The following is a 22472-nucleotide window of genomic DNA, read 5'->3' as shown; positions in this document are numbered from 1 at the left end:
ATACGGCTATTACCTGCTCACACATTCTCCGCGTAGCTCTGCTCCTGAGGGAAAGCAAACACGAGGCTGTTTTCGCACCTCGGGTTTCAGAGCTGCACTGGGCGTTTGGAGTTTGTGAAGATTTAACGTGTTACCTTGCGTTTAGCAAAGCAAGGGACGCTTTCAGTTGCCCAAGATAAACGACTGGGTTGTTTCTGGTTTCTGTGTTTAAAAAAGACGGTTGCCCCTTACTGCCCTTATCGCCACAGGCGCCGTAACCGGCCGTTACCCGCCGTTAACCGTCGCCGGGCGGCGGCGCCACCAGCGCCCGGGGCAGGGCAGCGGCCGGCCGCGGTGCCCGCGCGCCCTGCGGCTGCGGGGGGCGGGCGGGCCAGCGGGGCCGCCGGGGGCAGGGGCGTTTCCGCGGTGCTAACGCCGCATCTCGTTATGGGGCGTTTGTCGCACACTTGAACGCTTCCGCGCTGCGGCGCACCGCGTTTGTCCGTTCGCTTTCGGCGCGAGCAGCCCCCGCCGCGGCGCCAGCGCCCTCACGGCGCCCTCGCGGCCCACAGCGACGGCGGCGACGAGCCGCCAGTCGGCGACAAACCCGCCAATCGGCGACAAACCCGCCAATCGGCGGCCGCGCCGCGCCGCGCCCCGCCCCCCGCCTCCTAGCAACCGCCGCTTCCGCTTCCGCAGCGCGGGCGGCTGCGGCAGCCGCATGGCGGCCTGAGGGGAGGAGGCGCGGACCGGCCGCCCGGGAGCGCGGCCGCCGCCGCCGCCGCCGCCCCGCCGCGATGGGGGCTCAGGGCTGCCCGGCGCCGCCGGCTCCCGCCGGCTCCCCGAGCTAGGGGGCCCCGCGGGCCGGCCCCGCGCGATGGAGGAGCCGGGGGGCGGCGCCGAGTGGCGCCTGGCGCTGTGGACGCTGTGCTCGGTGCTGCTGCCGGTGCTGGTCACGCTGTGGTGCAGCCTGCAGCGGGCCCGGCGGCAGCTGCTCATCCGCGACATCTTCCGCAGCAGCAAGCACGACTGGCGCTACACGGACCTCTTCGGGCAGCCCTCGTACTGCTGCGTGTGCGGCCAGCCCGTGCTGCGCGGCGCCTTCTGCCGCTGCTGCGGGCGCCGCGCCGGCGAGGGCTGCCTCAAGCGCGCCGAGCGCCGCTTCCCCTGCAAGGAGACGCTCGCCCGCGGCGGCCGGGCCCCCGCCGCCATGCCCCACCACTGGATCCGGGGCAACGTCCCGCTCTGCAGCTACTGCCTGGTGTGCCGGCAGCAGTGCGGCACCCAGCCCAAGCTCTGCGACTACAGGTACCGGGCGGGAGGGGCGGCCGGGCCGCCGCGCCGCGCCCGCAGAGCCGCTGCTCCGCCCCGGCGGCGCTCGCCGGCGGCGGTTTCGGCCGCGCCGCTGGCGCGTCTCTGCAATACGGGCGGCTGCGTTGTGCTAGTAACGCGCTTAGGTTATGAAGAGATGCCTTGATTCTCTCGAATGCCCCTGATCGACTAATGGGGAGTTCTTAAAAGCTGTTGCGATACAGTCCTCCTTCCCGTTTGTGGTAAGAGTGATGCAAAGCCCCCAAAGCGTCAAGGAACCATTAAATGGGCTTGCACCAGTATCGCTAATTCTGCTTGCAAAGCGGAGAGCGTTAGACACGTGTGGGATATTATGCCACAGTATTGTGCTAATGATCCAAGTCCTGCCTACAGGGTAACTGTGACCTTAACTTTCTGAAAAGATTTCGTCTTTCTAGTGTATGTTTCAGCCTGGTTTTTGTTTTGCCTTCTGTGTGATGCTGTCAGATTACTGTGTCAGAAAGCAGAATGAGTGAATGAGGAGAACCTTCAGGAATGAAACCTTGAGAGAGAGTTAAAACCTTGAGAGGGGGTGAAGAGAGGAATTGGGGTACAAAGAGGGGAAGGAAGAAGAAGAAAAGTTGCAGACTGTAATCACTGTCTGCACTGCATGGCAGCTATCGTTGCTACTGTTGTTTTGTGCTGGATTAAACTAGAAGGACTCCAAAAATAGCTTTCACAGCTGCTTAAGCCAAGACTTTGGAGGGGAAAATGAGGATTAACATTCTGCAGAAGCTGGCAGTAGGTATTACAGTATTTCCCCTTCTAGTTGCTTTTCCAGGATAGCTTTTTCAGGATAGCCAACACATGCATTCCCTGAAAGTGTATATAAATGTCGGGTTTTTTTTGTAATATGCTTAAAACACTACTCATAATGGTGCAAGTAAACATAAGTACTTTTCAGAAAGTTAGTCCATATAAAATAGATAAGCAACATAGTGCACCAGTTGCTTGAGGTCTTTGTTTCTTTTTTTTCCCCAGATGTGTGTGGTGTCAGCATACTGTACATGATGAATGCATGCAGAATTCTCTAAAGAATGAGGAGTGTACATTTGGAGAATTCAGAGACTTGATTATTCCACCGTATTACTTATCTGCTGTCAACCAGATGCGTAAAGACAAAAGAACTGATTATGAAAAGGTAACTATCTACTCCTTCTCATTTTTATAATACATAAAAATAAAAACAGACAGTAAAACTGGAACTAAGTATATATCAACTTGACAAAATGTGTGGTTGGGTTGATGACTGTATGCTGAATATTTTGGTATGTATCAAATGGTTACGTTTCTCTGAAGATGTTTTTCATATTATTAACATCATGGTTGAAGCTGAACAGACATCTGGATTTCATTGTTCCAAAACAATACTGAGGTTTGAGTGCCTTCCTTAGGTATTCTGCGCATATCTTCCCACGTTGAAGAGTGCTCTTTTACTTTGTGTTTTATGGTCACCTTGTTACTGCATGCCACAGGACTTTAACCGGCTGTCATCTGGATGTAGATAAATGCACTGATGTGTATGCATATACATAGTATTTTACTAGAGAAGTTCTAGAAGGCCAAACAATTCTTAAAAATACATATTTAATTTAAAGAGCTGGTTCTAGAAGGCCACACAGTTCTTAAAAATACGTATTTAATTTAAAGAACTGGTAGCCGTCAATTAAAATATGGTATTTGAATTGAAACGTAGCGTATATAATGGCAACCCTACTTTCTGAAGTACAGTATTATGTTGTGATTGGGAGGACTTATTGTCTGGAAAGTAATGCCTATAAAGATCTTAGGAAAACAATTTAATATGAGCTCCCCAACGTGGCAAAAAGTTATGATGGTGGTATAGTGGAATGGTTTTGTACAAGGTGAAACAGGTAGAGAATTACTAAATTTATTTAATTATATGTGGAGTTAATAAGGTCTGTGAATGACACAGTATCCCTTGGATGCAGGGACGATAAGCTGGCAAAATCACATCACCTAGCAGCATAGCCATTTGTGTGTAAGGCTTAGCTGATCCACAGCCAAGGTGTTCCCTGCAGAACCCTTGTAGCAGTGTAGTGCAGGTGTTCAAGAAGTGTTTGTTAGTTTGAGTAATAGAGACAAAATGGAGCCCTTGAAAGAGAGACTGTAAACTTGTTTTTTAAAAAAGTCAAAAGTAGTAATAATTTTGTAAGTTTATTTTCTAAATCCAACTTTCAGCTGATTTGTAGTTGGATTTTTAAGACAAAATCAATTTAGGCTTAAAATAGTCATCTGTCAAGGTGCTTTTCAAGGATAACTGTTGAAAATGCATCGTAAACAGCTAGCTAGCAAAACAATCCATGAAAAACATAGCAGCTACTTAAACAGCTATTTGATGATTTGTGCTTTTCTATTACATTGTAACATCATAGGATCTGTTTTCTTAAGTACTTTAGGAACAGAAGTCTTCAACTTTGAATGCTACTGATTGAAATCAATGTAAAACTGTCCTCTTAGTTGGTGTGTCAGAAGTATTTGTTTATGTTTTTACTATTTCAGACTAATCATTAGCTTCCTAATTGTTTCTACTCTAAACACTTTTTTACTCACACAGTACTTCGGTGACTAATTGCTATCTTTTTGTAGATTGTACCTTACTGCAGAAAACACTGGATCCCAATAATCATACTGGCTAATACTCGTAGTGGAAACAACATGGGTGAAACCTTATTAGGAGAATTTAAAATTCTACTGAATCCTGTTCAGGTAATATTTGTATTTGTTTAAATCATTGCTTGTGAAAATGACAGTTTCTTACAGTTGTAACTTTGTATTGTTTCTTTCCTCATAAAAACCACTGGGATGGCACAGGATATTGATGTAAGGCAGTTGCTCCTTGGATTTCCTGAGTATACCTTAATATTCTTCATTTGAAGTTCAAAACACAGCCTTATAATGTAGACTGATAGAAATCACTATGGGATATATTTAAAACAAACACAGTAAGGCTGTAAAGAATAAACCTTTTCATATCCGGAATACTTTTTTTTTTTAATTTGAGGTTATTCATCTTTACAAAACTCACTGTAATGTTACTGGATACAGACTTTTCTTAGAACTTGGTCTGCTTGATTTATCAGTGACATTTATTCCTAATGAAGCAGCTGGAGTTACTTTGTTAATCTGGGAGACTGAATCCTGCTCGTAAGTCAAGACTGCTCATTTACTAGTGTAATATCGTAAATGGAAAATGTCTGCTTTGCATCAGAATGAACTTATTGAGGCAAATTCTGGGTCATGTTCTCCAAACTTTGACCTGCTCTTTTTTCTTTATTCTAGGTTTTTGATCTAAGCAAAATTACACCTGCTAAAGCACTCCAGCTTTGTACCTTGCTGCCTTGTAATGCTGTCAGGGTCCTTGTCTGTGGTGGGGATGGCACAGTGGGCTGGGTCCTAGATGCAATTGATGAAATGAAGATAAAGGTATTGTGTTTAAATTAAAACATCTTTTACGGTGAAGTGAGTTTTGTGACTGCTGAAGTGCTAAACGTTAATCTCTTACAGTGTTCATTGATGATGTCAATGAATAAGTCTGTAGAAAATTAATTGCTGAACTGCATATTCCTATTGGTGGGTAGAGGGAAAACTGTTCTGTTATGAAGCCCTGTAGTTCAGGAAAAACATAAAAGCTTTAGATTTTAAATGTTTATTTAAAGTTGTTCTTTTCTGTGGAAAAAGAAGAACAATCTTCAGAACACTTTTATGCATTGTTTCTTTCACTTTTTCTCTAAAGAGAGATTTAATTTGCAATGAGTAACACTACTAATAATGTATATTCTGCTCTCACTGCTTATTTCTCCCAAAGCTTTGTCTTCTGTAATAACATCCTAGTTTTTGCTGACTATAGTGTTTATAGTGCCAGTGCATGAATGTGTGTAATTATTTGCTTCTGCTATTTATTTTGTCCTTTAAAGATTCTTAGCCTGTAGCATTACCTGTTAACAGTAAGTGAAGGAGAAAAAACTTGTTATGTATTTATTGTTGATTTGAAATAGAATGTACCTCAATTTACAGGCTATTAGTAAGGACTCCTGAGAAAATTAAGAATCAAGAATAATTAGTAGGAAAAGAGAGCTCATTAGAGAATAGCCCTACTGGTTAAGGGAAGAAAGCAAGTCGTTTTACAACAGCGTTAATTTTTTTAAGTTTCAGCCCTGAGTCGGACCAATTGCTGAATTGTTAGTAGCAGGTTTTTTTTGCTACTTTCCTATTAATACATGAAATGGCTATCATTAGAACTGAATACATAATTAAACTGAACTTGAGAATTTTTAAGTACTAATAAAGTAAAAATGCAATAAGGCATAACTGTAAAGGTTAACCAATACGAATGCTTGGTTTCTTAGCCTTGGACACTTGATATGCTGACCCCCAGAGCCAACACAGTTGATGCAGTTTGGATATTTGTTCGCTTCCAAGTACTCAAATTACTACCTTTTCAGATTCTGAAAACTGCTTGTGGGCACTGGAATTCCAAACATTTTTTGACTCCAGATTGCCTACCTAACATCTCTTGTTGAAAAACAGTATCCATAATGTTACTTTTTCTTGAAGTGCTTTTCATGGCTGAAGTTGATAGCGGTTGGAAATAACTGCACAACTTTGTGGTAAAGGGAAAGCAAAGACCTTTGAGGTGGCTGTTTTGAGAGACTGGCTGTGACAGTTGCTTTGTGATCTGCAGAGGTGATTATCACCTGCTGCATCTGTTGATTTGTGGGTATGCATCATCTCTCAAATTTAGATGCTAACTTTCCTTCTTTGAGTCTCTGAATTTCTTTTCATGGCTAAATACTTCAGTATTATGTGCCTCTGTTCTAGAACTAACCTCACTCCATCTTTTAAGAGCCTTTCTGTGTCCCATGGCCTTGTGTGTTCTTTCTGTGTTCTCTAGCATTTATATCGCTTCCCTGGGGGGGCATGCAGTAGTAGTAATGAGTAATTGTAGCAAATTAGCAACATGGTCAGGAAATTGGATTAAAAAATTCAGGCTTCCACTTCCGGCTCCAAGACATCATTGTTTTGAGGGATGCTCTGTTCAGTATTAATAATGCATTGGTTCCACATTGGAAACACATGTTCTTAAACCACAATGCTTTAAGATTTTGCATTATCCCTACCATAAATTCTTAGCTACACCATCTGCTATGGTATTGCTGCCAGCTGTATCATTCTGCAATATGCAAGAAGATTAATGCACCCAGGATTAATGGCATTTGTTTAACCTGAATATTTGGGGATAAAAAGGAGAAAAGAACACTGAAAAGGGAGCTGATACTCAGTTTTCTGTGTCACAGGGGCAAGAACGCTATATTCCACAAGTTGCAATCTTACCTCTAGGAACAGGCAATGATCTGTCTAATACACTGGGCTGGGGTGCAGGCTATGCTGGAGAAGTTCCTGTAGAACAAATCTTACGAAATGTCATGGAAGCAGATGGAGTCAAGCTAGACAGGTAAGTAACAATGAAAAAATACATTATATAGAAGCAAATATTACCAGAGAGCTATTGATATCCTTTTACAGCAGTATACGTAAAGAGTCTGCTGGTAGAGAACTACAGAATAACTGAGGTTCAAAATTACTCTTTGTTTAGTCAGTTTACAGTGTTTAACTCTTTCATAACTAACTAAATCTGAATCTTGTGACTTCAGTATAGGTATGAGATTCTTAACTACAGATTTGATACTAAATGAGAACAGTATCTGTCAGGTGTCTGAGCAATGGCTTTTGTTTTTTCAGATGGAAGGTTCAGGTAACAAACAAAGGATACTACAATTTAAGGAAACCAAAGGTATGGTTGGAAGTTATAAATTTAGATTTTGTGGAATACCTAGGTGGATGTATTTACTCTTCTGTTTATCTGCTTCTATTAAAACCGTAACTTTTAAAATCCTAATAATATGAAATTTAATATGATCTTAACAAACTTCTGTCTGACAGGTGTTCACAATGAACAACTACTTTTCTGTAGGACCTGATGCTCTTATGGCTTTAAATTTCCATGCTCATCGTGAGAAGACTCCCTCTCTGTTTTCCAGCAGAATTATTAATAAGGTGTGTTTGACTTAAAGCTATTTTTTGTAATATTCTGCAGGTTTTTTTTTTCTTGCATACTGTGATAGAAGTGCTTCTAAATAAGTCTGAGAGTTCCATTTTAATTGCTGTGTTGGATTTTCAGCCTTTAGACCCTTTTGTCAAGGTTGAAACAAAATACATGTCTTTAGATATTAACAAACTGTAGTTTTCTGTTTTTTCCACACAGCTGCACTGTTGACCTGCCATTACACTGTGCTTTGTTTCTTTGTTTGTTTGTTTCCTCCTTGTTGTTAGCCCCAGGTTTGTGTGGAATATGTGCTCTGATATCGCACTGTGGTATATTGCTTTATTCCACTACTTCCTTTCGTCCCATTTTATAAAAGTTTGTGCTCATTTTCCTTAGGGAGAGGACCTTTAATTAAATATGTTTCCAGCCTGTATCCAAGTTTTTGGCTTGCCTTTGCTAGCTTGTTTATATTTATGCTGTCACTTGTTTAATTTTTGTTTGCTTTGAAACTTAGTGGGTTGGGGATATTGCCCATTCCTCCTTTTAAAAGGGAAAACAAGGTTCTTGTGAGAATTGTAGCTTAGCTCATTAAGAGAACTTGAAGGATATGCAAATATTTTGTTAGGTATGAATTTTAAATAAGGCTCACAGAACTATACATTAGTATTTTAGAAAAAGATACAGTACATAAGACTATTTAAAATAGTATTTTCTTTTCTTTTTTATAGGCTGTTTACTTTTTCTATGGAACCAAAGACTGTTTAGTACAAGAATGTAAAGATCTCAACAAAAAGGTTGAGGTACGTGGGTGTTTTGTTTTTGTTTGTTAACTTTTGTCCGTTTGTTCTTTGAACAATTGAAGGGATGTAAAAGCTTTCCCAGTGAAAGCAAAAGGGAAGAGCTTTGCAGTCCATGTCTACAATGTAATACCTATGTGTAGGATGGTTCCGGAGCTGCTGAGGTTTTTTTGATGTTGGCTATTTGCATCTTACTGTGTGGAATTTATGCCTCTAAATTTATGGATGATTCCTAAATTCTTTTGCGGTTTTGACTCAGGTTTCTGGGTTCAGGTTTCTCAGTTTAAATATTGATAATCAGATAAAATTTGATTTAAGCACCAGAGACTTGTAAATGAGAGTTCCTTTATTGTTCTCAAGTAAAAGAAATTGGTGATCACAGCTTCAAGTATCATGTTGTGAAGTCAGAAGTTATTTTTTTTAATTATGTAGAGGAAACATTCTATTGTATGTGCCAGTTCTGCTCAGAGGTGTTTTTGTTTCTCATTAATTTTAGCGAAGCCCTAATAAATGCATAAAGATAACAACTAGCATATACTGAAGTGCTGAATTTGATCCGCAGTGACTAACTTGTGTTGTCTGTCTTTTAAAGCTAGAGTTGGATGGTGAGAGAATCGAGTTGCCCAACTTGGAAGGCATCATAGTTCTGAACATTGGATACTGGGGAGGTGGCTGTAGACTCTGGGAAGGAATGGGTGATGAACCTTATCCTTTGGCAAGGTATACAATGCATCAGCAAGTTTTATTTTTCTTGGAGGAATTCTTGTAGTGTAAGGAATCCCCTCCAGCAGGCTTTGTTTACTTGACCAATCTCATTTGAAATTTAGAAGATTCTTCATGAGTAGACTATCTTGAATTTTTATTTGCTTCATGTTAGAGATTCAGCCTTCAAAAAGTGTAAAATATGTCTGTTTTAGAATAGAAAAGATGATGTCTTGAGGTTAAAATGTAAAAATACAACATATATAAATATAAAAGTATTAACAAGGCAAGTCAAAAATACAACTTTTGTGCCAAGTAAGTTGGTTGGAGCTATACTGAAAAAGAATTGATGGACACGTTGGTTCTTATCTCATGTGATTTCCTTCTTCAGAAGACAAATATATAAACATTTCTTAGTGTTTCTTGCTTATGATTGTATTATGCTTATTTTGTAGCATACATTGCTTATGATGAGCCTGTATTTCTGAAAAGATTTGGAGATCTTTTTATCAAAATCCTAAAAAAAAAAAAAAAAAAAAAGTAGCTGAGAGAAATCTTTCTGTAGATGAACTATGTAAAAAGACAGAAAAGCAGTTGTACAAGTTATGGAAGAGAAATCCACTGAGGGCCTTAAATAATGTACATGCACAATATGACTTGGAAAGTCCATCAGTCCTAGTTGCCAGATGCAAGGAGGGAGTACCAGCTGGAGTACTGCTCCATACTTGCCATGTTTTTTGTATGTTTTTCCTTGACATCATCTATTAACAACATTTTTGGGGGGGAGGGTACTGGACTAAGTAGACCTTTGGGATTATCCAGGTCGGCTATTCTTATGTGACTTGTTATTCAGCAGAAATAGATAATTTAAGCACACTTATAAAACAACACTCATCTTCACTATAATAGTAGCGGTAAAGAGCTATCATATTTGGACTGGTATTTAAGATCTGATTAACATCACTTAGAAAAGTATCTCTTAATTCATAGGCATGATGATGGATTGCTGGAAGTTGTTGGAGTTCATGGTTCTTTCCACTGTGCCCAGATACAGGTGAAACTAGCAAATCCTGTTCGTCTAGGGCAGGCACATACAGTGAGGGTAAGTGGTATTTATAAATGCGTTTGCCTATATCTTTTCAAAATACAGTATACAATTTCAAGTGCTGAACTGTCTGGTCAAGTCTTTGTTCTAAAGTTTCAATTTGTAGTTGGATTGGTTTTTTCTCTTGCTTGGTAAGAGTTAATTATGTCATAATTCGCAAGCCTCAGTTGTTGTAGTTGATGGCGTATGAGTCCAAGTAATTATATACTAAGATTCTTCCTCGCAAGGCTGAAACCTTGCAGCATCAGTTCATTGTAGACGTAGAAGATGTCTTCAGAGCTGCTTTAAATTGCTATGATTTCTGTGTGTTCTTCTGTTTAATACTAGCTGATTTTGAAGAGTTCAAAGATGCCAATGCAGGTGGATGGTGAACCATGGGCTCAGGGGCCTTGCACTGTTACCATAACTCATAAGACGCATGCACTGATGTTGTATCATTCTGGTGAACAAACAGATGACGACGCTTCCAGTGTGTCCGAGCAAGAGCACATGAGAGAGCAGACAGATGAAGATGTATAGATTTTGGAGGACTCAATGTAACACAGTGATAAACTGAAGTTTGTTTAAAAACACTGAGAACATTTAATCTAGATGAAGGCTTATGCTGTAAGGTTCATGCTTGTGAACAAACTAGATTGAGGAAAAAGCCATGCTTTCACATTCATGAAATCTTTCACAGCTCAATTACTGTAACTATTCTGCCTTCTTGATTGGTGGTGCCCAGCCCTTCCCGCTGGAGGAGTTAGTTACTCCAATAGCAGGAGAAGGGCAGATACTGCAGCCTTTCCCTGCTGTGCTAGCAGATGTCGTCACATGCACGGTATAGTGTGCAAAAGGCTTTTTACTCCCAGAAAGGGGAGCACGTGGGAGCTTGGCCTGCTTCCACCTGCCCTTTTTTCCCAGGAACAGCTCTAGAACAGAAAAGCAGACCAAATAGGATATGGGTTGATTTTTCTAGCAGAACTGTTCCTGGCTGCCATTTTTTCTGGGGGAGTGGGAAATGCTTTTCTGAGCACCTGCTTGTGCAGTACATATCTAGCGCTCTTGACAGGAAGAGTGGAAGATCTGGGGATCTTCTGGGAAGGAGGTAAGCAAGGAAGGTGTTTTTAGAGAAGTTGTTTCTGGAAATGGTCTGTTAGCCAGTGACTCTTTCAATGGCTGTGTGAGACAAAGCAGAGTCTCCTGAGGTCCTCAGTACCCAAGAAACAGCATCAAAATAATTCTACCATGACTTGCACTGAATGGTCTTATGGCTAACTGCTTCAGTGAAGTAAGGGGTTAATTACAGCAGTATGTCTTAGTTCTTGAGTAGGCTTGTTGGAGACCATGGACAAGGGAACTGTCTTTTTAGATGTGTATAGCAGGGCTTTAAATTATGAAGATCAGCAGTGTTTCTAAAAGACTCGTAAAAATCTTGGTAGTTAGCTGAAAATGATACAGCAAGTTAGTCTGTTAACCGTGTCAGTTTTAAGTGGAGGTTCAGAGCTAAGCTTGCAGAGGTTAGCAGGTTTTAGCCTTACTGCGTTAAACTTGGTTGTGAGGGGGGAACCCACGCACAGAAACACTTGTTTTCTGATTAAGTCTGCATTTTCCATATGAATAGATGGCCGCAAAAAAAAGTTGATGGCCTATGTTGATGATAAACATTAAGAACGCATGCAACAGTACACACAAACTGTCAGTTTGATGTATCTGAAGCTTCTCAGGTTAAAAGCTTCTCAGGTGAAAACATCTTCATTATTAACAGATGAAAAGATCGTCTTTTTTCCCCCTGTTTTAGGTGTTTTAAGCCTGCAGCAGCTTAGAGCTATGAGTTAAACTTTAAATTTTGTCACTGAGTGATTCATTCAAGCCCAGTGGATTTTTTGAAAGTGATCTCCAAGTAGCAAGTGGATTTATGTTGAATGTACACTGCATAAGCTAAGGACAGTAAGAGAATTTGAGGGGCCTTGATCTGAACATGGAATATTACTGCTTTTTTCAAAACTCCTGAGTTTTCCTTTTTATTTTTTTATTAATCTTTATGCTAACAAAGCAATGCCATTGGGTAAATTAGGATGTGTTTCTAGGTTTTGTAAAATGAAACTGTTTTACAATAATCTATAAAACAAAAAATTTGCATTTACAATGAATTAACTATTTACATTTTAAAATAACTTATTGAAGCCTTGACAAAGTCAGTATTTTTAAAACCTTCCATTGAAATCCTCTTTGGAGAGCATTTTTAACTCAATGGTATTTGTTATATGTGCTAGATCTTAAATACTACTGATTATCAGTGAATTTATAGATATCTGAAAATGTGATCAGTGTAACAAACTGTAAAGCAGAAGCCATTTGTAAATTACATGTTCATTAGCCATATAAAGCTCACTTTATTTTATAATATGTGAATATGGAGAACATGAATAGTTAAATATATAAGTATTTAAAATGCCCTGAAACATGCGATATTGAATAAACCCGTTCTTTTGATTTTTTTTTTTTAGTGATGAAGATAGATTTTTTTATTAACTTTAAGGATCTTACTAGTTATTAATTTATTTTTATGTGACTAACTTATAAACATCAGCATCCTAAAAAAAATATTTAAGTTCTATGCTGTGGTTCTCAAACTACTGTTTACAAACAAATTGCAAGTCTCTGGAAATGCAGGGTATGTGCTATGAAAAGCAGTGTTTTCTCAAGAGAAATTACAGTACTGGCTGCTTGGTCTCAGTTATTCATAATAGAGTTTGAAAAGCTGCCTGAAGTTGATCATATAATTATTCAAACAGTTAACTGTTCTTAGGATATAAAACAGTTCCAAAACTTCAGTCTTTGCACTCGCAGCATCTAAGGGGAAAAAAAATGATGTGAAGATTTTGAAAAGCCTTGCTCTCTACAGTAGGTGAGACAGCTTCTACACTTCTGTTTTGCCTGGGTCGGGGAACACCCGGGTACTGTATTTATGCAGACTGGATCCTCCTAGTTATTGCAGCTTCCTAGGAATCCTGTCCTAAATGTGTGAAATAGTCTTTGGGAACCCTAAATCCCCTTTTAGTTCTGCAGAAGTGTAAGAGAAGTGAAAGGAGCATCTAGTTGGGCACTTGATGCTTTGGGAGAACAGCCTGTAAATGGCCTTGCTCGCGTTGGGCAGGCCACCCTCTTCTTGGGTGTGGTAGGAAGAAGGCGGCAGCGTTTCATAAAATGACTGGTGACTGCAGCAAATGAAAAGTAGCAAACTCAGCAACTTCAGGCATGAAGAGTCTCCAGTAAAATTGTGTTTATGTATGGAGAATATTCTACAGAGTTGAAGTGTCCATTTCCCAATCAGACGTGGGGTTGGTCATCCTTCTACTGTAACTGTATGTAGTTGTCGTATATACGACAAACTTTTTTGTTTGACATAAATACTAGCGCTAGAATTTGGGAAGTCTTGCTGTTTCCAGCATTATGTCCTTTGATTTAAATGTGTCCTCCTTTCCAGTATGTTGCAGAATGAGTTGGTTTTGAGTTGCATGGATTTGAATTGGCGTGATTCAGTCTTAGTCCAACAGCAGGTGGTAAATGTCAGCAACAGGCTCCCAAATTCTAACGCTAATGCGAGTGAAGTCGTAAAGCACTTTTCTAGTTTGTAAAATAGCTGTAGCTGCTTGTTGTGTGTTGTGGATGTGAAACTGCTACATGCTTTCTTTAATGTTGTTGGTAAAAGGCATAAAGCACTGGTTCAAATAGCTACTGTATAGTCTTACCTGAAAACTAAGATTGGAAAGCTAAAAATCTTGTACTGCCCTCTCCATCCAGAGGAGGGGATTCTTGGGCTGAACTTCATATCCTGCACTGAAGGATTCTCCCTTGCACTCTTAGCAATCAAATGGTGAAAGGGGTGTTTCAGAAAGACAATGAATAGTTTTAGCTTCTCGCAGTCTTTACATTTTACACAAAATTACACTATATAAAAACTGTTAAGCATTCAAAAGTGAATTCACAAAGCTTATTGCAGCATACGCTAGTTTAACTGCAGGCTGATCAGATTGTGATAACTTTATTATGGGTTTGAAGTCATGTGAAGTGCACTACAGAAAACTTAAACTTGCATGGAAAGGCTTTCTGTGAGTGAACTGCTTTATCTTGCTCAAACCTGGTTGGTTTACACATGCATACGTTGAGAGGAGGCGTGTGTGTCTTCATATGCGTAGAGAGCCTTTTGTCGTAGGCTTTGTTTTTTCACTTTGATCAATTCATAGCAGGATTAAAAGAAGCTGCTTTAGATGCACTGCATTTGGGATTTTTTCCTTCATGTTTGGACTCTATAAAAAGGTGTCTCAGATCCAAACTTTAGATTTTTCATCTTTAAATAAAAAACAATGGCATCCTGTATTTCTATAATTCTTGATATTTAAAGCAGCTTATGGCATATTTAGAGCATACTTTTAAAAGTACTTTGGAATTATTGAAGTTATTAGAGAACATAATTCTGTTTTTCTTTCTTATGGAGTGGCTAGACTTCTGTTTCAAGTGTGTATTTAGCTGAAAACTCAAATTTGGATGCCTCTTAGCTATTGTTATGAATTACATTTAGTATTCATAATGTAAAGACAGTCTAGTTAAATTTATGCATTTGACAGTTTTCTTTAAGTGTTTAATTTCACTATCGTCCCTTTGTAGTTTTTTTTCAAGTCTTGCTTTTCTTAGGCACTAGGTAACTTGAAAATACAATTTACTTTAGTCAGAAGCATTAAGGACTTGCTCTTGGAAAACAGACCTGAGTTTCTCCTGGGTAGGTAATGCTACAGTGTTTGAACACATCTTAGAGACTAATTCATCTTTCTGAGGCAATGCTATAGCAAGAATAAGTTAAATTTATTCAGTATAATTTTCAGATGATTAGGATTAAGAATTTATGTTCACCTGTACATTTTTTCTTGGGAGTGTTTCAGACTGCTCAGTAGGCACTCTTTTTTTTTTCCTCCTCAATCATTTAATTATGCATTTTATACTGACTTATTTGCCTCCAGAAGATGTCAGATGGGACAGTGTCAAAAGCCCCACTACAGTCAGAATAGCGATACTTCATATCAGTTAGCTTGTCAGCAGAGAAAATCAGAATGGTTTTAATGCAACTTATTTTTAATGGAGCACCCCCCATGTTTGGATTTTTTTAATCACTTTAATCACCAATTTACTCAAGTTAGTGTATGGCAAGATATTAGAATGCGCTTCTAAGATGTTGTGTTCCCAGTCTCCCTTGCTTATTCTGAAATTATGGTGTTCACTCTTCACTATTGGCAAGGAATCTCCCCATTCTCCACAGGTTCTCTGAACTAATAGTTGAAGTTTCTAGTATCATTTTGTCCCATTCCTTTTGGTTCCGCGTTGCGTGTGCTGGGGTTCACAGCTTTTTGTTTTTAAGTGTATGTTATTATATCTAACTGTACAATTAAAACAAAAAACTCAAAGCACTGTATCAGTATAACAGTATGAATGTTATAGTACATACTGTTTTCTGAGGGAGAGGGGGGATTTTTTTTTTTATTTAGTACAAACCACTCTCTTTTTTGAAGATCATCATTGTAGCTTAGTTAGTTAATCCATGGTTAAGAGAAGGATACTTAATCTTTGCATGTGTTCTAGATAAAGTGCAGAATAAAAAAGGGTTTTGAGTCCTAGTATTAGCAGTTTTCTCCCTTTTTCTCTTTTAAAAAGGGAAAGGAAAAAAAAAAAGACCCTCTAGTTAGGAGTAAGCTAGGATATCTTTAGATTTAAAAGTACTAATAACGTCACTGATCCTGCTGAATGTGAACCCTTATTTTAAAATGATGACTTTTGTTCTGAGAAACTGTAGCTGCTTCCTGAACACAGGAATAACATAATGGAGCACCACTTCTTCATTTAACAACTAGGTATGTTGAGAGAATTTATATGTGTATTTAAATTTGTTCAGGCTACCTTTCCAAAAGCATATAATCCATTTTTTTTTTTTAGCTTAGTAAGAGTGCTAAATACCCAGCTCAGATTTTGAGGTTCTCAGAGAGAGACTTTTGCTGGAGTAAAGCCACATGCCTCAAGTAAAGAGAGTGATTTTGTGCTGTAGCTGAGCATCTGGCCCTTACTATTTAAAAGTCTGTATTCAAAAATGTACTTTGTTTCTTATTAATATTGCCCTGTTTACTGTGCTTACACTTTATTGCTGTTTGTAACTCATTGGCTTTTGTTTAATTTACAACTTGTTTGTGGATTTCAACATAAAAAACACTGTTTTCTTTTTAAGAGGAAGTAGAAGCTAATATTGAGTTTATTCCATTTTGTATCTTCAAAGTTTACATCCCTCAAAAGCCATTTTGTCTGCTACCAACTATTGTAATTCTTAAAGTACCTCCAACTGTTTTGTCTAAAGTATTTTAGTTAAACAGAATGGATTTTTATTTTTGTAGCTTGTAACTTCAATATGTATAGTTATTTCTATTCAGTAATTAGTGATCAGAGTACTGTAAGGATGTGACTCTCAAGAGCTGTAACCTTAAATTAGTCATAACTACTTACAAGAAAATACCAGCATGTTAAGTTTTTTTAAAAAAAGTTAGTTTGGAAATACTGTGATACTGTGATTTTTGCAATTTGTATTGAATGTGTTTATTCTGAAGTTGTACTAAATGAGAAAAAAGAAACTTAAAAATGCAAACAGCTGTTCAAAATACAGTTTGTAAAAGTTCTTGTCAATCAACAAAGATGACATTTGGAATTCAGTGCTTTTTGCTTTCTCCCTATAGAAAGCTATTGCAAAAATGATCAAGTGTACTTGACAAAGCAGTAGTTTCCTTATGTGTTGCATTTTAAGATAAACATACGAGTGTCCAAAGATCAGTAAAGCTGTTTGCGTCATCCCAGCTTATCTTCTCAGAAGACAAAAATTCAGAGCAAAACTGAATGCTCACATCTGTAAAGTATATAATTTGCAAGCAAATATGCAGTCAGCATAATTTTGAACCTGTAGTGTAAATTTTTAAAGGTAAAGGTGGTTTACACTTTTCTTGGCATCAAGTGATGCTTGTAAATCCCAATGTTTTCTGCTTTCTTTCAAAGAAGGTAGGCTGAAATGAGAGGAGGAGGTGGTATTCATGTAAAACTCTTACAAGTAAAAGCTGGACGGGGTTTTCCTGTCTATTTGCTGTGTGGACACAGCAAGAGGGATTCTAGAACTTCTCAAAAAGCTTTCTGCATTGTTTGCTCCCTCATTGGCTTGGTCCAACATTGCTGAAGCAGATGATACCTTCTTAGGCCCCTGTAACAGTGACAAGTTTACTCAATTGTTAGATTTGGGCGATGTGTGTCACTTAATGTGAGCCAGGTTCTGTCAATAAGAAGCAGTAACTTCAGTGAAGTTGCAGAACTCCATCAGGTTCTGTGGCTTTATTCCGCATTTACACAGGTTTGACTGAGTAAAACTTTGCCTTCAGTTGGTTGTATCATGGCCTGTTTCTTACGACTTAAGCATGCAGAAAGCTCTTTGAAAGACATCTGCTCCATATTCTTAGAAGTTTGTAAATGTAAGTTTTTCACAGCACTGACTCTGAATTTCTTAATGTATCTTTTTGTTGTCTTGTAATTTGTACTATATGTAGACTAAAGTGTGTGGAGTAAAGTGTTTAAACTCATGTAACTTTTCCTGTTCCTCACAATGTAAAAAGCAAATAGGAGTCTTCACATCTGTAATAAACTTGTGCTGAAGATAAGTGCCTGGCTTTTACAGGGCTGCAGTGTGACACGTTTGATTACTTAGAGAACAGTTGTTTTGTTGAATGATGCTTCTACCTGAAATCCTTCTGCAAAGAGCACGTGTTTCAGACCTCAGGTACCTGGAAATAGTTCTAGACAATGTAGTAATGTCATTCATATGTAAAACTGGTACTGTTTGGTAGCATACATGATGTCTCAGCAGCTACATGTCCACTTCTGGTTGATCCTCCTCCCACCTTTTTACAAGATTATTGTGTAAGTGCTCTAGCTTCCTCTTTAAATCACTTACAGTTTCTCAGAGATGTTACTAATTTTACTTAACTTTCCCCAGCTTTAATAAGCTTTAGCAATGAGATGTTTTAGTGGATGTTTGCATTTTGAAAGTGCAGGGAACTTTAACGTGTGCATCTTCTAAACTTAAGAACTCTTACCTCACTTTGTTCAGTACTGCCTTTCCCTTCGTGCATGCTCAGCAAGCCGCCTAATTACCGTTTATTAACTGAAACATTCTGTGCAGACAGCTATAAACATTAAAAATTTCTTCTGCCTCAGGGAATGCTCTGGGCTGCAAAAAAAATGAAACAGCAGCTCCTTACATAGGGTGCTTGCTAACAGATTGTCCTAACACCTTTAATGCCAACTTGGCTCATGCTTCCCTTAAAAAATAAAATCAACTGCAGGGGCATGATTTTTAAGAAACTATTACGTGGATCTGGGGGTAAAAGCTGAGTTTATATGGCTTTTTAATAGATGTTTAAAATGATTAAATTCCAGGTTTATAAATGAGGATGAACTGCTTGGATTGTTTAACTCTTTTTAAGATCCTAAATTGCTGAAAACAGAAGTGAGAGGGAGCATGGGTAGTTTTTTCTTTTTTTCTTTTTAGAATTTAGCCTAAGGAGGAAATGGGTCTATAAATATTTTGTCTTTAAACAGCGATCTCTGAATATGAATTTAACCAGGGAATTTTTGATGCTGTCTACTGTTAATATAATTTTTTTTTGGGGGGGGGGGAGAGGATTTTGAGGGCAGGTCAGCAGAGCCCATAGAGTATTCTCTACAGAAAGGGAAAGCTGCTGCTGGAAGAAGTTTGGAGATCGGGTGGCTCAGTGCTTTCTCCTTATGGCAGCAAATGGGCTAGTTTGGACCTTTGGAAGTGAATATATCCTCCTGCTTCATCTTTATCATAGTTTCAGCCCCCAAAGTCCTTTCCTCTGTTCCCATGCTAGTTTGCACAAAAGAGAAAAGAGGCTCCAGCGTCTTAGCTCCTAGGTTATGCCACAATCAAACCTTTTAAAGGCTGTTTGCATGTTATTTTCCATTCAGCGTAGGGTCAGGTCACATATCCAGCAGTGTGTTGTTTTTTTTTTTTTTCCTTAGCTGGACAAGAAAAAGCTAACAGAGCTTCACAGAGCCTTGAAGATCACTGACACGGGATGTTAACAGAAGATCTAGCCTTAATACGTTTTTAAAATGTTTTTAGACCTGTTGGAGTAAACTGCGTGTGCAGCACCAACTTGTGCCAGGTTTAAGCCCAAGGCTGTGTAACAGGTCCCACCTAAGGTATGTGTGGGGAGAAGCTGGGCTCTTGGAACAGTGCCAGTCAGGGTGAAACTTCTGTCTCTTAAAAATAAGTGTGATGTGTTTGGTGAATGAAAGCTGCAGTGCTTGTGTAAGAGTCCTGTAGGGTTCAAGGATCCTTTGCGAGGGGGGATCTTGGTTGCAAGAAATCGTCCTCAGTAATGACACTTGCCTCTGTAACAGCGAAGCAGCTCCCGGGCAGCGTTGCAGGAGGACAACGCCATGGCCCCAGCACCGTGGGCCGAGGTGGCAGCCCCCCAGCGAAATCCCGATGCCACCCTTGCGAGCCACCTCACCCCCCAGAGGTGGCAGCTCTGCGTTGCCCTTCGGGAATACAGAAAGGGCAGTGCATGTAAATCTAATCAAGGCATGCTGCTTTCTGGTGCACGGACCCCTGAAAGCTAACGGTGAAAGCAGCGGTTAAAGCTGTTAGTTTCCATGGGCTGTTCCCTGTGTGCTTTGAGTGTGTCAACAGGATGTCTGGCTGTTCCTGAGTTGTGCTGACAAACTCATTAATTGCTTAAAAATCTTTTTAAGACAAAAAGGGGGGGCTGGCTATCCCTTGTGAAGCCGCACTGAGCGGCAGGACGAGGGAAAAAGTAGAGAAGCAGAGCTCCGGGGATGGCAAACCGGACTACCAGCCTGAGCGCCCCTTCCGCGAGGGCACAGCCACGCGGGGCAGCTCGCGCTTCTGACAGCGGCCGCTGGGCCCGCAGAGCTGCCATGCTGTGTCTGCCCCGGCCCCCTCGCTCCGCAGCAGCAGCCCCCGGCTTTCCCCCCGCCAGGAGCGTGGAGCTGGGGCCTGGCTGGCCCTGCTCCAGCAGCTGCCCGGCCCCTGACCCACCTTCAGGTCCTGCCAGCTCTGCATGAGCAGCACATTGCTGTTAACGGGGGCGAAAAGCTAGCTGGGATTTTTAGCAGCCTACTGCTTCGACAAACTTGTGCATGTGCCTGTGTGATTTTGATAGGAAAATGTGTATTTTCACAGAAGTTGCATCCCTTCTTTTTGTTGTCTTGTCTTTTGACCAACTCTAGTAATGCACATTTAAATTCAGCTGGGTGATATAAGTGAAAGCAACTTTTCCGCAGTTGCAGCTGTTTGTGCAAGCACCTGGGAGCAGGGCTGGCAAGGCTTCCTTTGACGAGAAATGTTTTCTTGAAGAGCTCTGATAAGAAGCGCTAAAAATAATTTCAGAAGTTTAAGCTTTTAAATCTGATTCTCGAGTATAACATCAGCACGTGTTGCATGCAACTCTCACTGCGAGTCAGCAGCTCTCACCCCTACCCAACTCAGGTGGATTTTTCCAAAAAGCGAAGCATCAGGTGGGCTTATGGCACAGAGTTTTGCTGCTATTTAGCAGGGAGAAGCCTTGGCTTGTCCCCCAGTGTCGTTTCCCTGGATGCTGCAGACTTCTGAGTGCTGATCCGTTGAAGCGCAGCTCTGTCCTGCCCCTGCTCCGGTGGCCAGGTACCGTGCGCCCAAACGTGGCCACCTCAGGCGGCAGCAGTTCGCTCCTGGACCTGTGAGATTGGAAAGGGAAGCCGGCTGAAGAAAGCTGATTTAAGAACCTCTAGGACAGCGCCTGGGTTGGGCTGGGACCCAGATCTCCAGGAACCTGATGCAACGCTAGCTGCTAGCTTTTGCTGCCTGCGCTGTGGATATTGTTAGTGATGGACCGACGGGGCTGTCCTGGCGGTGGACTGAGCTGGGAGCCCTGTTCCTGTGCGGTGGAGCAGGTCCACCTGCGCTGCACCGAGGGCTCCCTGGAGCGGGGGTACCCAGCATGAGCCCTGCATGGCATCCTGGAGCCCAGCCTGTCCGGCGCCTGGCACACTGCAGTCTGCATCAGGCCGGCCAGTGACTTCCAGGGCACCAGCATCTACGTGGAGCATGCTGGGCAGCCGTGCTTGGTGGTACGCGAGGCAGAGGGGGCCTGACCCTGCCACGAGTCTTGCTTCAGTGCCCACGTGCCGCAGTGAGTAGCCCTCTTCCTGCAGGCCGGACTGCAGAAGGACATTAGCTGCTGGACAGCTGGTTTCCAGTATGAGCTGCTGAGCAACCGGAGTGCTGCTGGCCCTGACTTCAGAAGAAATGGCACTGGTGGAAGGTAAGGGCAGGGCCTGCCGGGGCTCCAGTGTGCGGGCAGATCCATCCAGCATCTGTTGACCTTGCCAATGCTTCACTATCGCAGAAGCTGTTTCAGGCACCCGTTAAGGGGTCTGTCGTTGCAAGGGAGGTCGTTTTCCCTGCTCCATGACTGCATTATGTTGGTATAGTGTAGTGAGCTGCGTGAGTTCAGATTGCTGTGAGGGGCATCCTGTAGGCACAGGGGAAGACACTGCAATGTAAAGAGAAACTATCCCACCTATAGCAACCAGTTTAGTCCTGGATGTATGTACAGTAATCATAGTGATCCCAGTCCCTGGGTGTAACATCACTAGCGACAGCTAAGCAGTTTGGAACTTAAGTGCTATGTTCAGAAGACATTTAAATTCATTAGGAACCCAGTGCCCTAAGACAGTCACTGAAAACAAGAATGATGTTTTGGAAACTGGATTAGACACCCAAATTGCTTGAAACTTCATTTTTTTTTTTTTACCTGTTATGCTAACATAATCTTACACCCAATAATATTTATCCCATATGCATACATTAATGTATCCAAGGAGCACTGAGATTGGAGAGGGCTCTCCTCAATTCCAGTTCTGAAGAATCAGGCCTGCTGCAATCATATTCCCCCTGCCCCAATAAAGAAAGCCCCAGTCAAGCTTCCTGTTAACCAAGGGCGGATAAAAAAGGGAATATTCAAGCTACATCGCAGTGGCAGCAATTGCTCTTGGAATAGAGGGAGGAGGTTAGTAGCAAGAACAACCATAGCCCTTGTAGTTGATCCTGTCGTCTCTGTTAGCCTGTTGAAGGATCCGCTTTGTGCAGCTTTGCTGATTGCCAGAGTTACATGAGAAGGAGGAAACAAGCTTATTTTAGGGAATGCTTGTAAGGAAAATGATTGTGCAGTACTCAAGGTGGAAGCTTTTGATAAAAAGAAGAGTATTTAAAAAACTGACAGATGCAGAAGCCTGGGGCATACAACGGGGAGCGTTTTTACTTAATGCAGCAACAGACCAGGAGAAATAGCCTTTTGAACCGACTCTGTTTATGGCCTGATTTGAG

At 41.1% G+C, this 22472-nt stretch overlaps 1 protein-coding gene across 1 annotated transcript; it reads left to right on the top strand.

Moving 5' to 3' along the window:
* Nucleotides 1-856: 856 nt before the first annotated feature.
* DGKE (diacylglycerol kinase epsilon) lies at nt 857-12458 on the top strand. Its single transcript, XM_062592101.1, has 11 exons — nt 857-1287; nt 2311-2470; nt 3940-4059; nt 4633-4776; nt 6648-6805; nt 7093-7144; nt 7294-7407; nt 8125-8196; nt 8786-8913; nt 9886-9997; nt 10328-12458. The coding sequence occupies exons 1-11, from the start codon at nt 857-859 to the stop codon at nt 10517-10519; spliced, it is 1683 nt and encodes a 560-aa protein (XP_062448085.1). The 3' UTR covers nt 10520-12458.
* The last annotated feature ends 10014 nt before the right edge of the window (nt 12459-22472 follow it).

This window comes from Rhea pennata, chromosome 19, assembly GCF_028389875.1.
Source record: "Rhea pennata isolate bPtePen1 chromosome 19, bPtePen1.pri, whole genome shotgun sequence".
Classification (NCBI taxonomy): Eukaryota; Metazoa; Chordata; class Aves; order Rheiformes; family Rheidae; genus Rhea; species Rhea pennata.
This window is presented reverse-complemented; position numbering and strand designations above follow the sequence as displayed.

Bases quoted from the DNA above. Each gene is read 5' to 3' on its own strand.
- DGKE (XM_062592101.1), top strand. From the start codon at position 857: ATGGAGGAGCCGGGGGGCGGCGCCGAGTGGCGCCTGGCGCTGTGGACG. The intron at 1,288-2,310 runs GTACCGGGCGGG...TTTTTTCCCCAG, and splicing joins CCCAAGCTCTGCGACTACAG to ATGTGTGTGGTGTCAGCATA. The intron at 8,914-9,885 runs GTATACAATGCA...CTTAATTCATAG, and splicing joins GAACCTTATCCTTTGGCAAG to GCATGATGATGGATTGCTGG.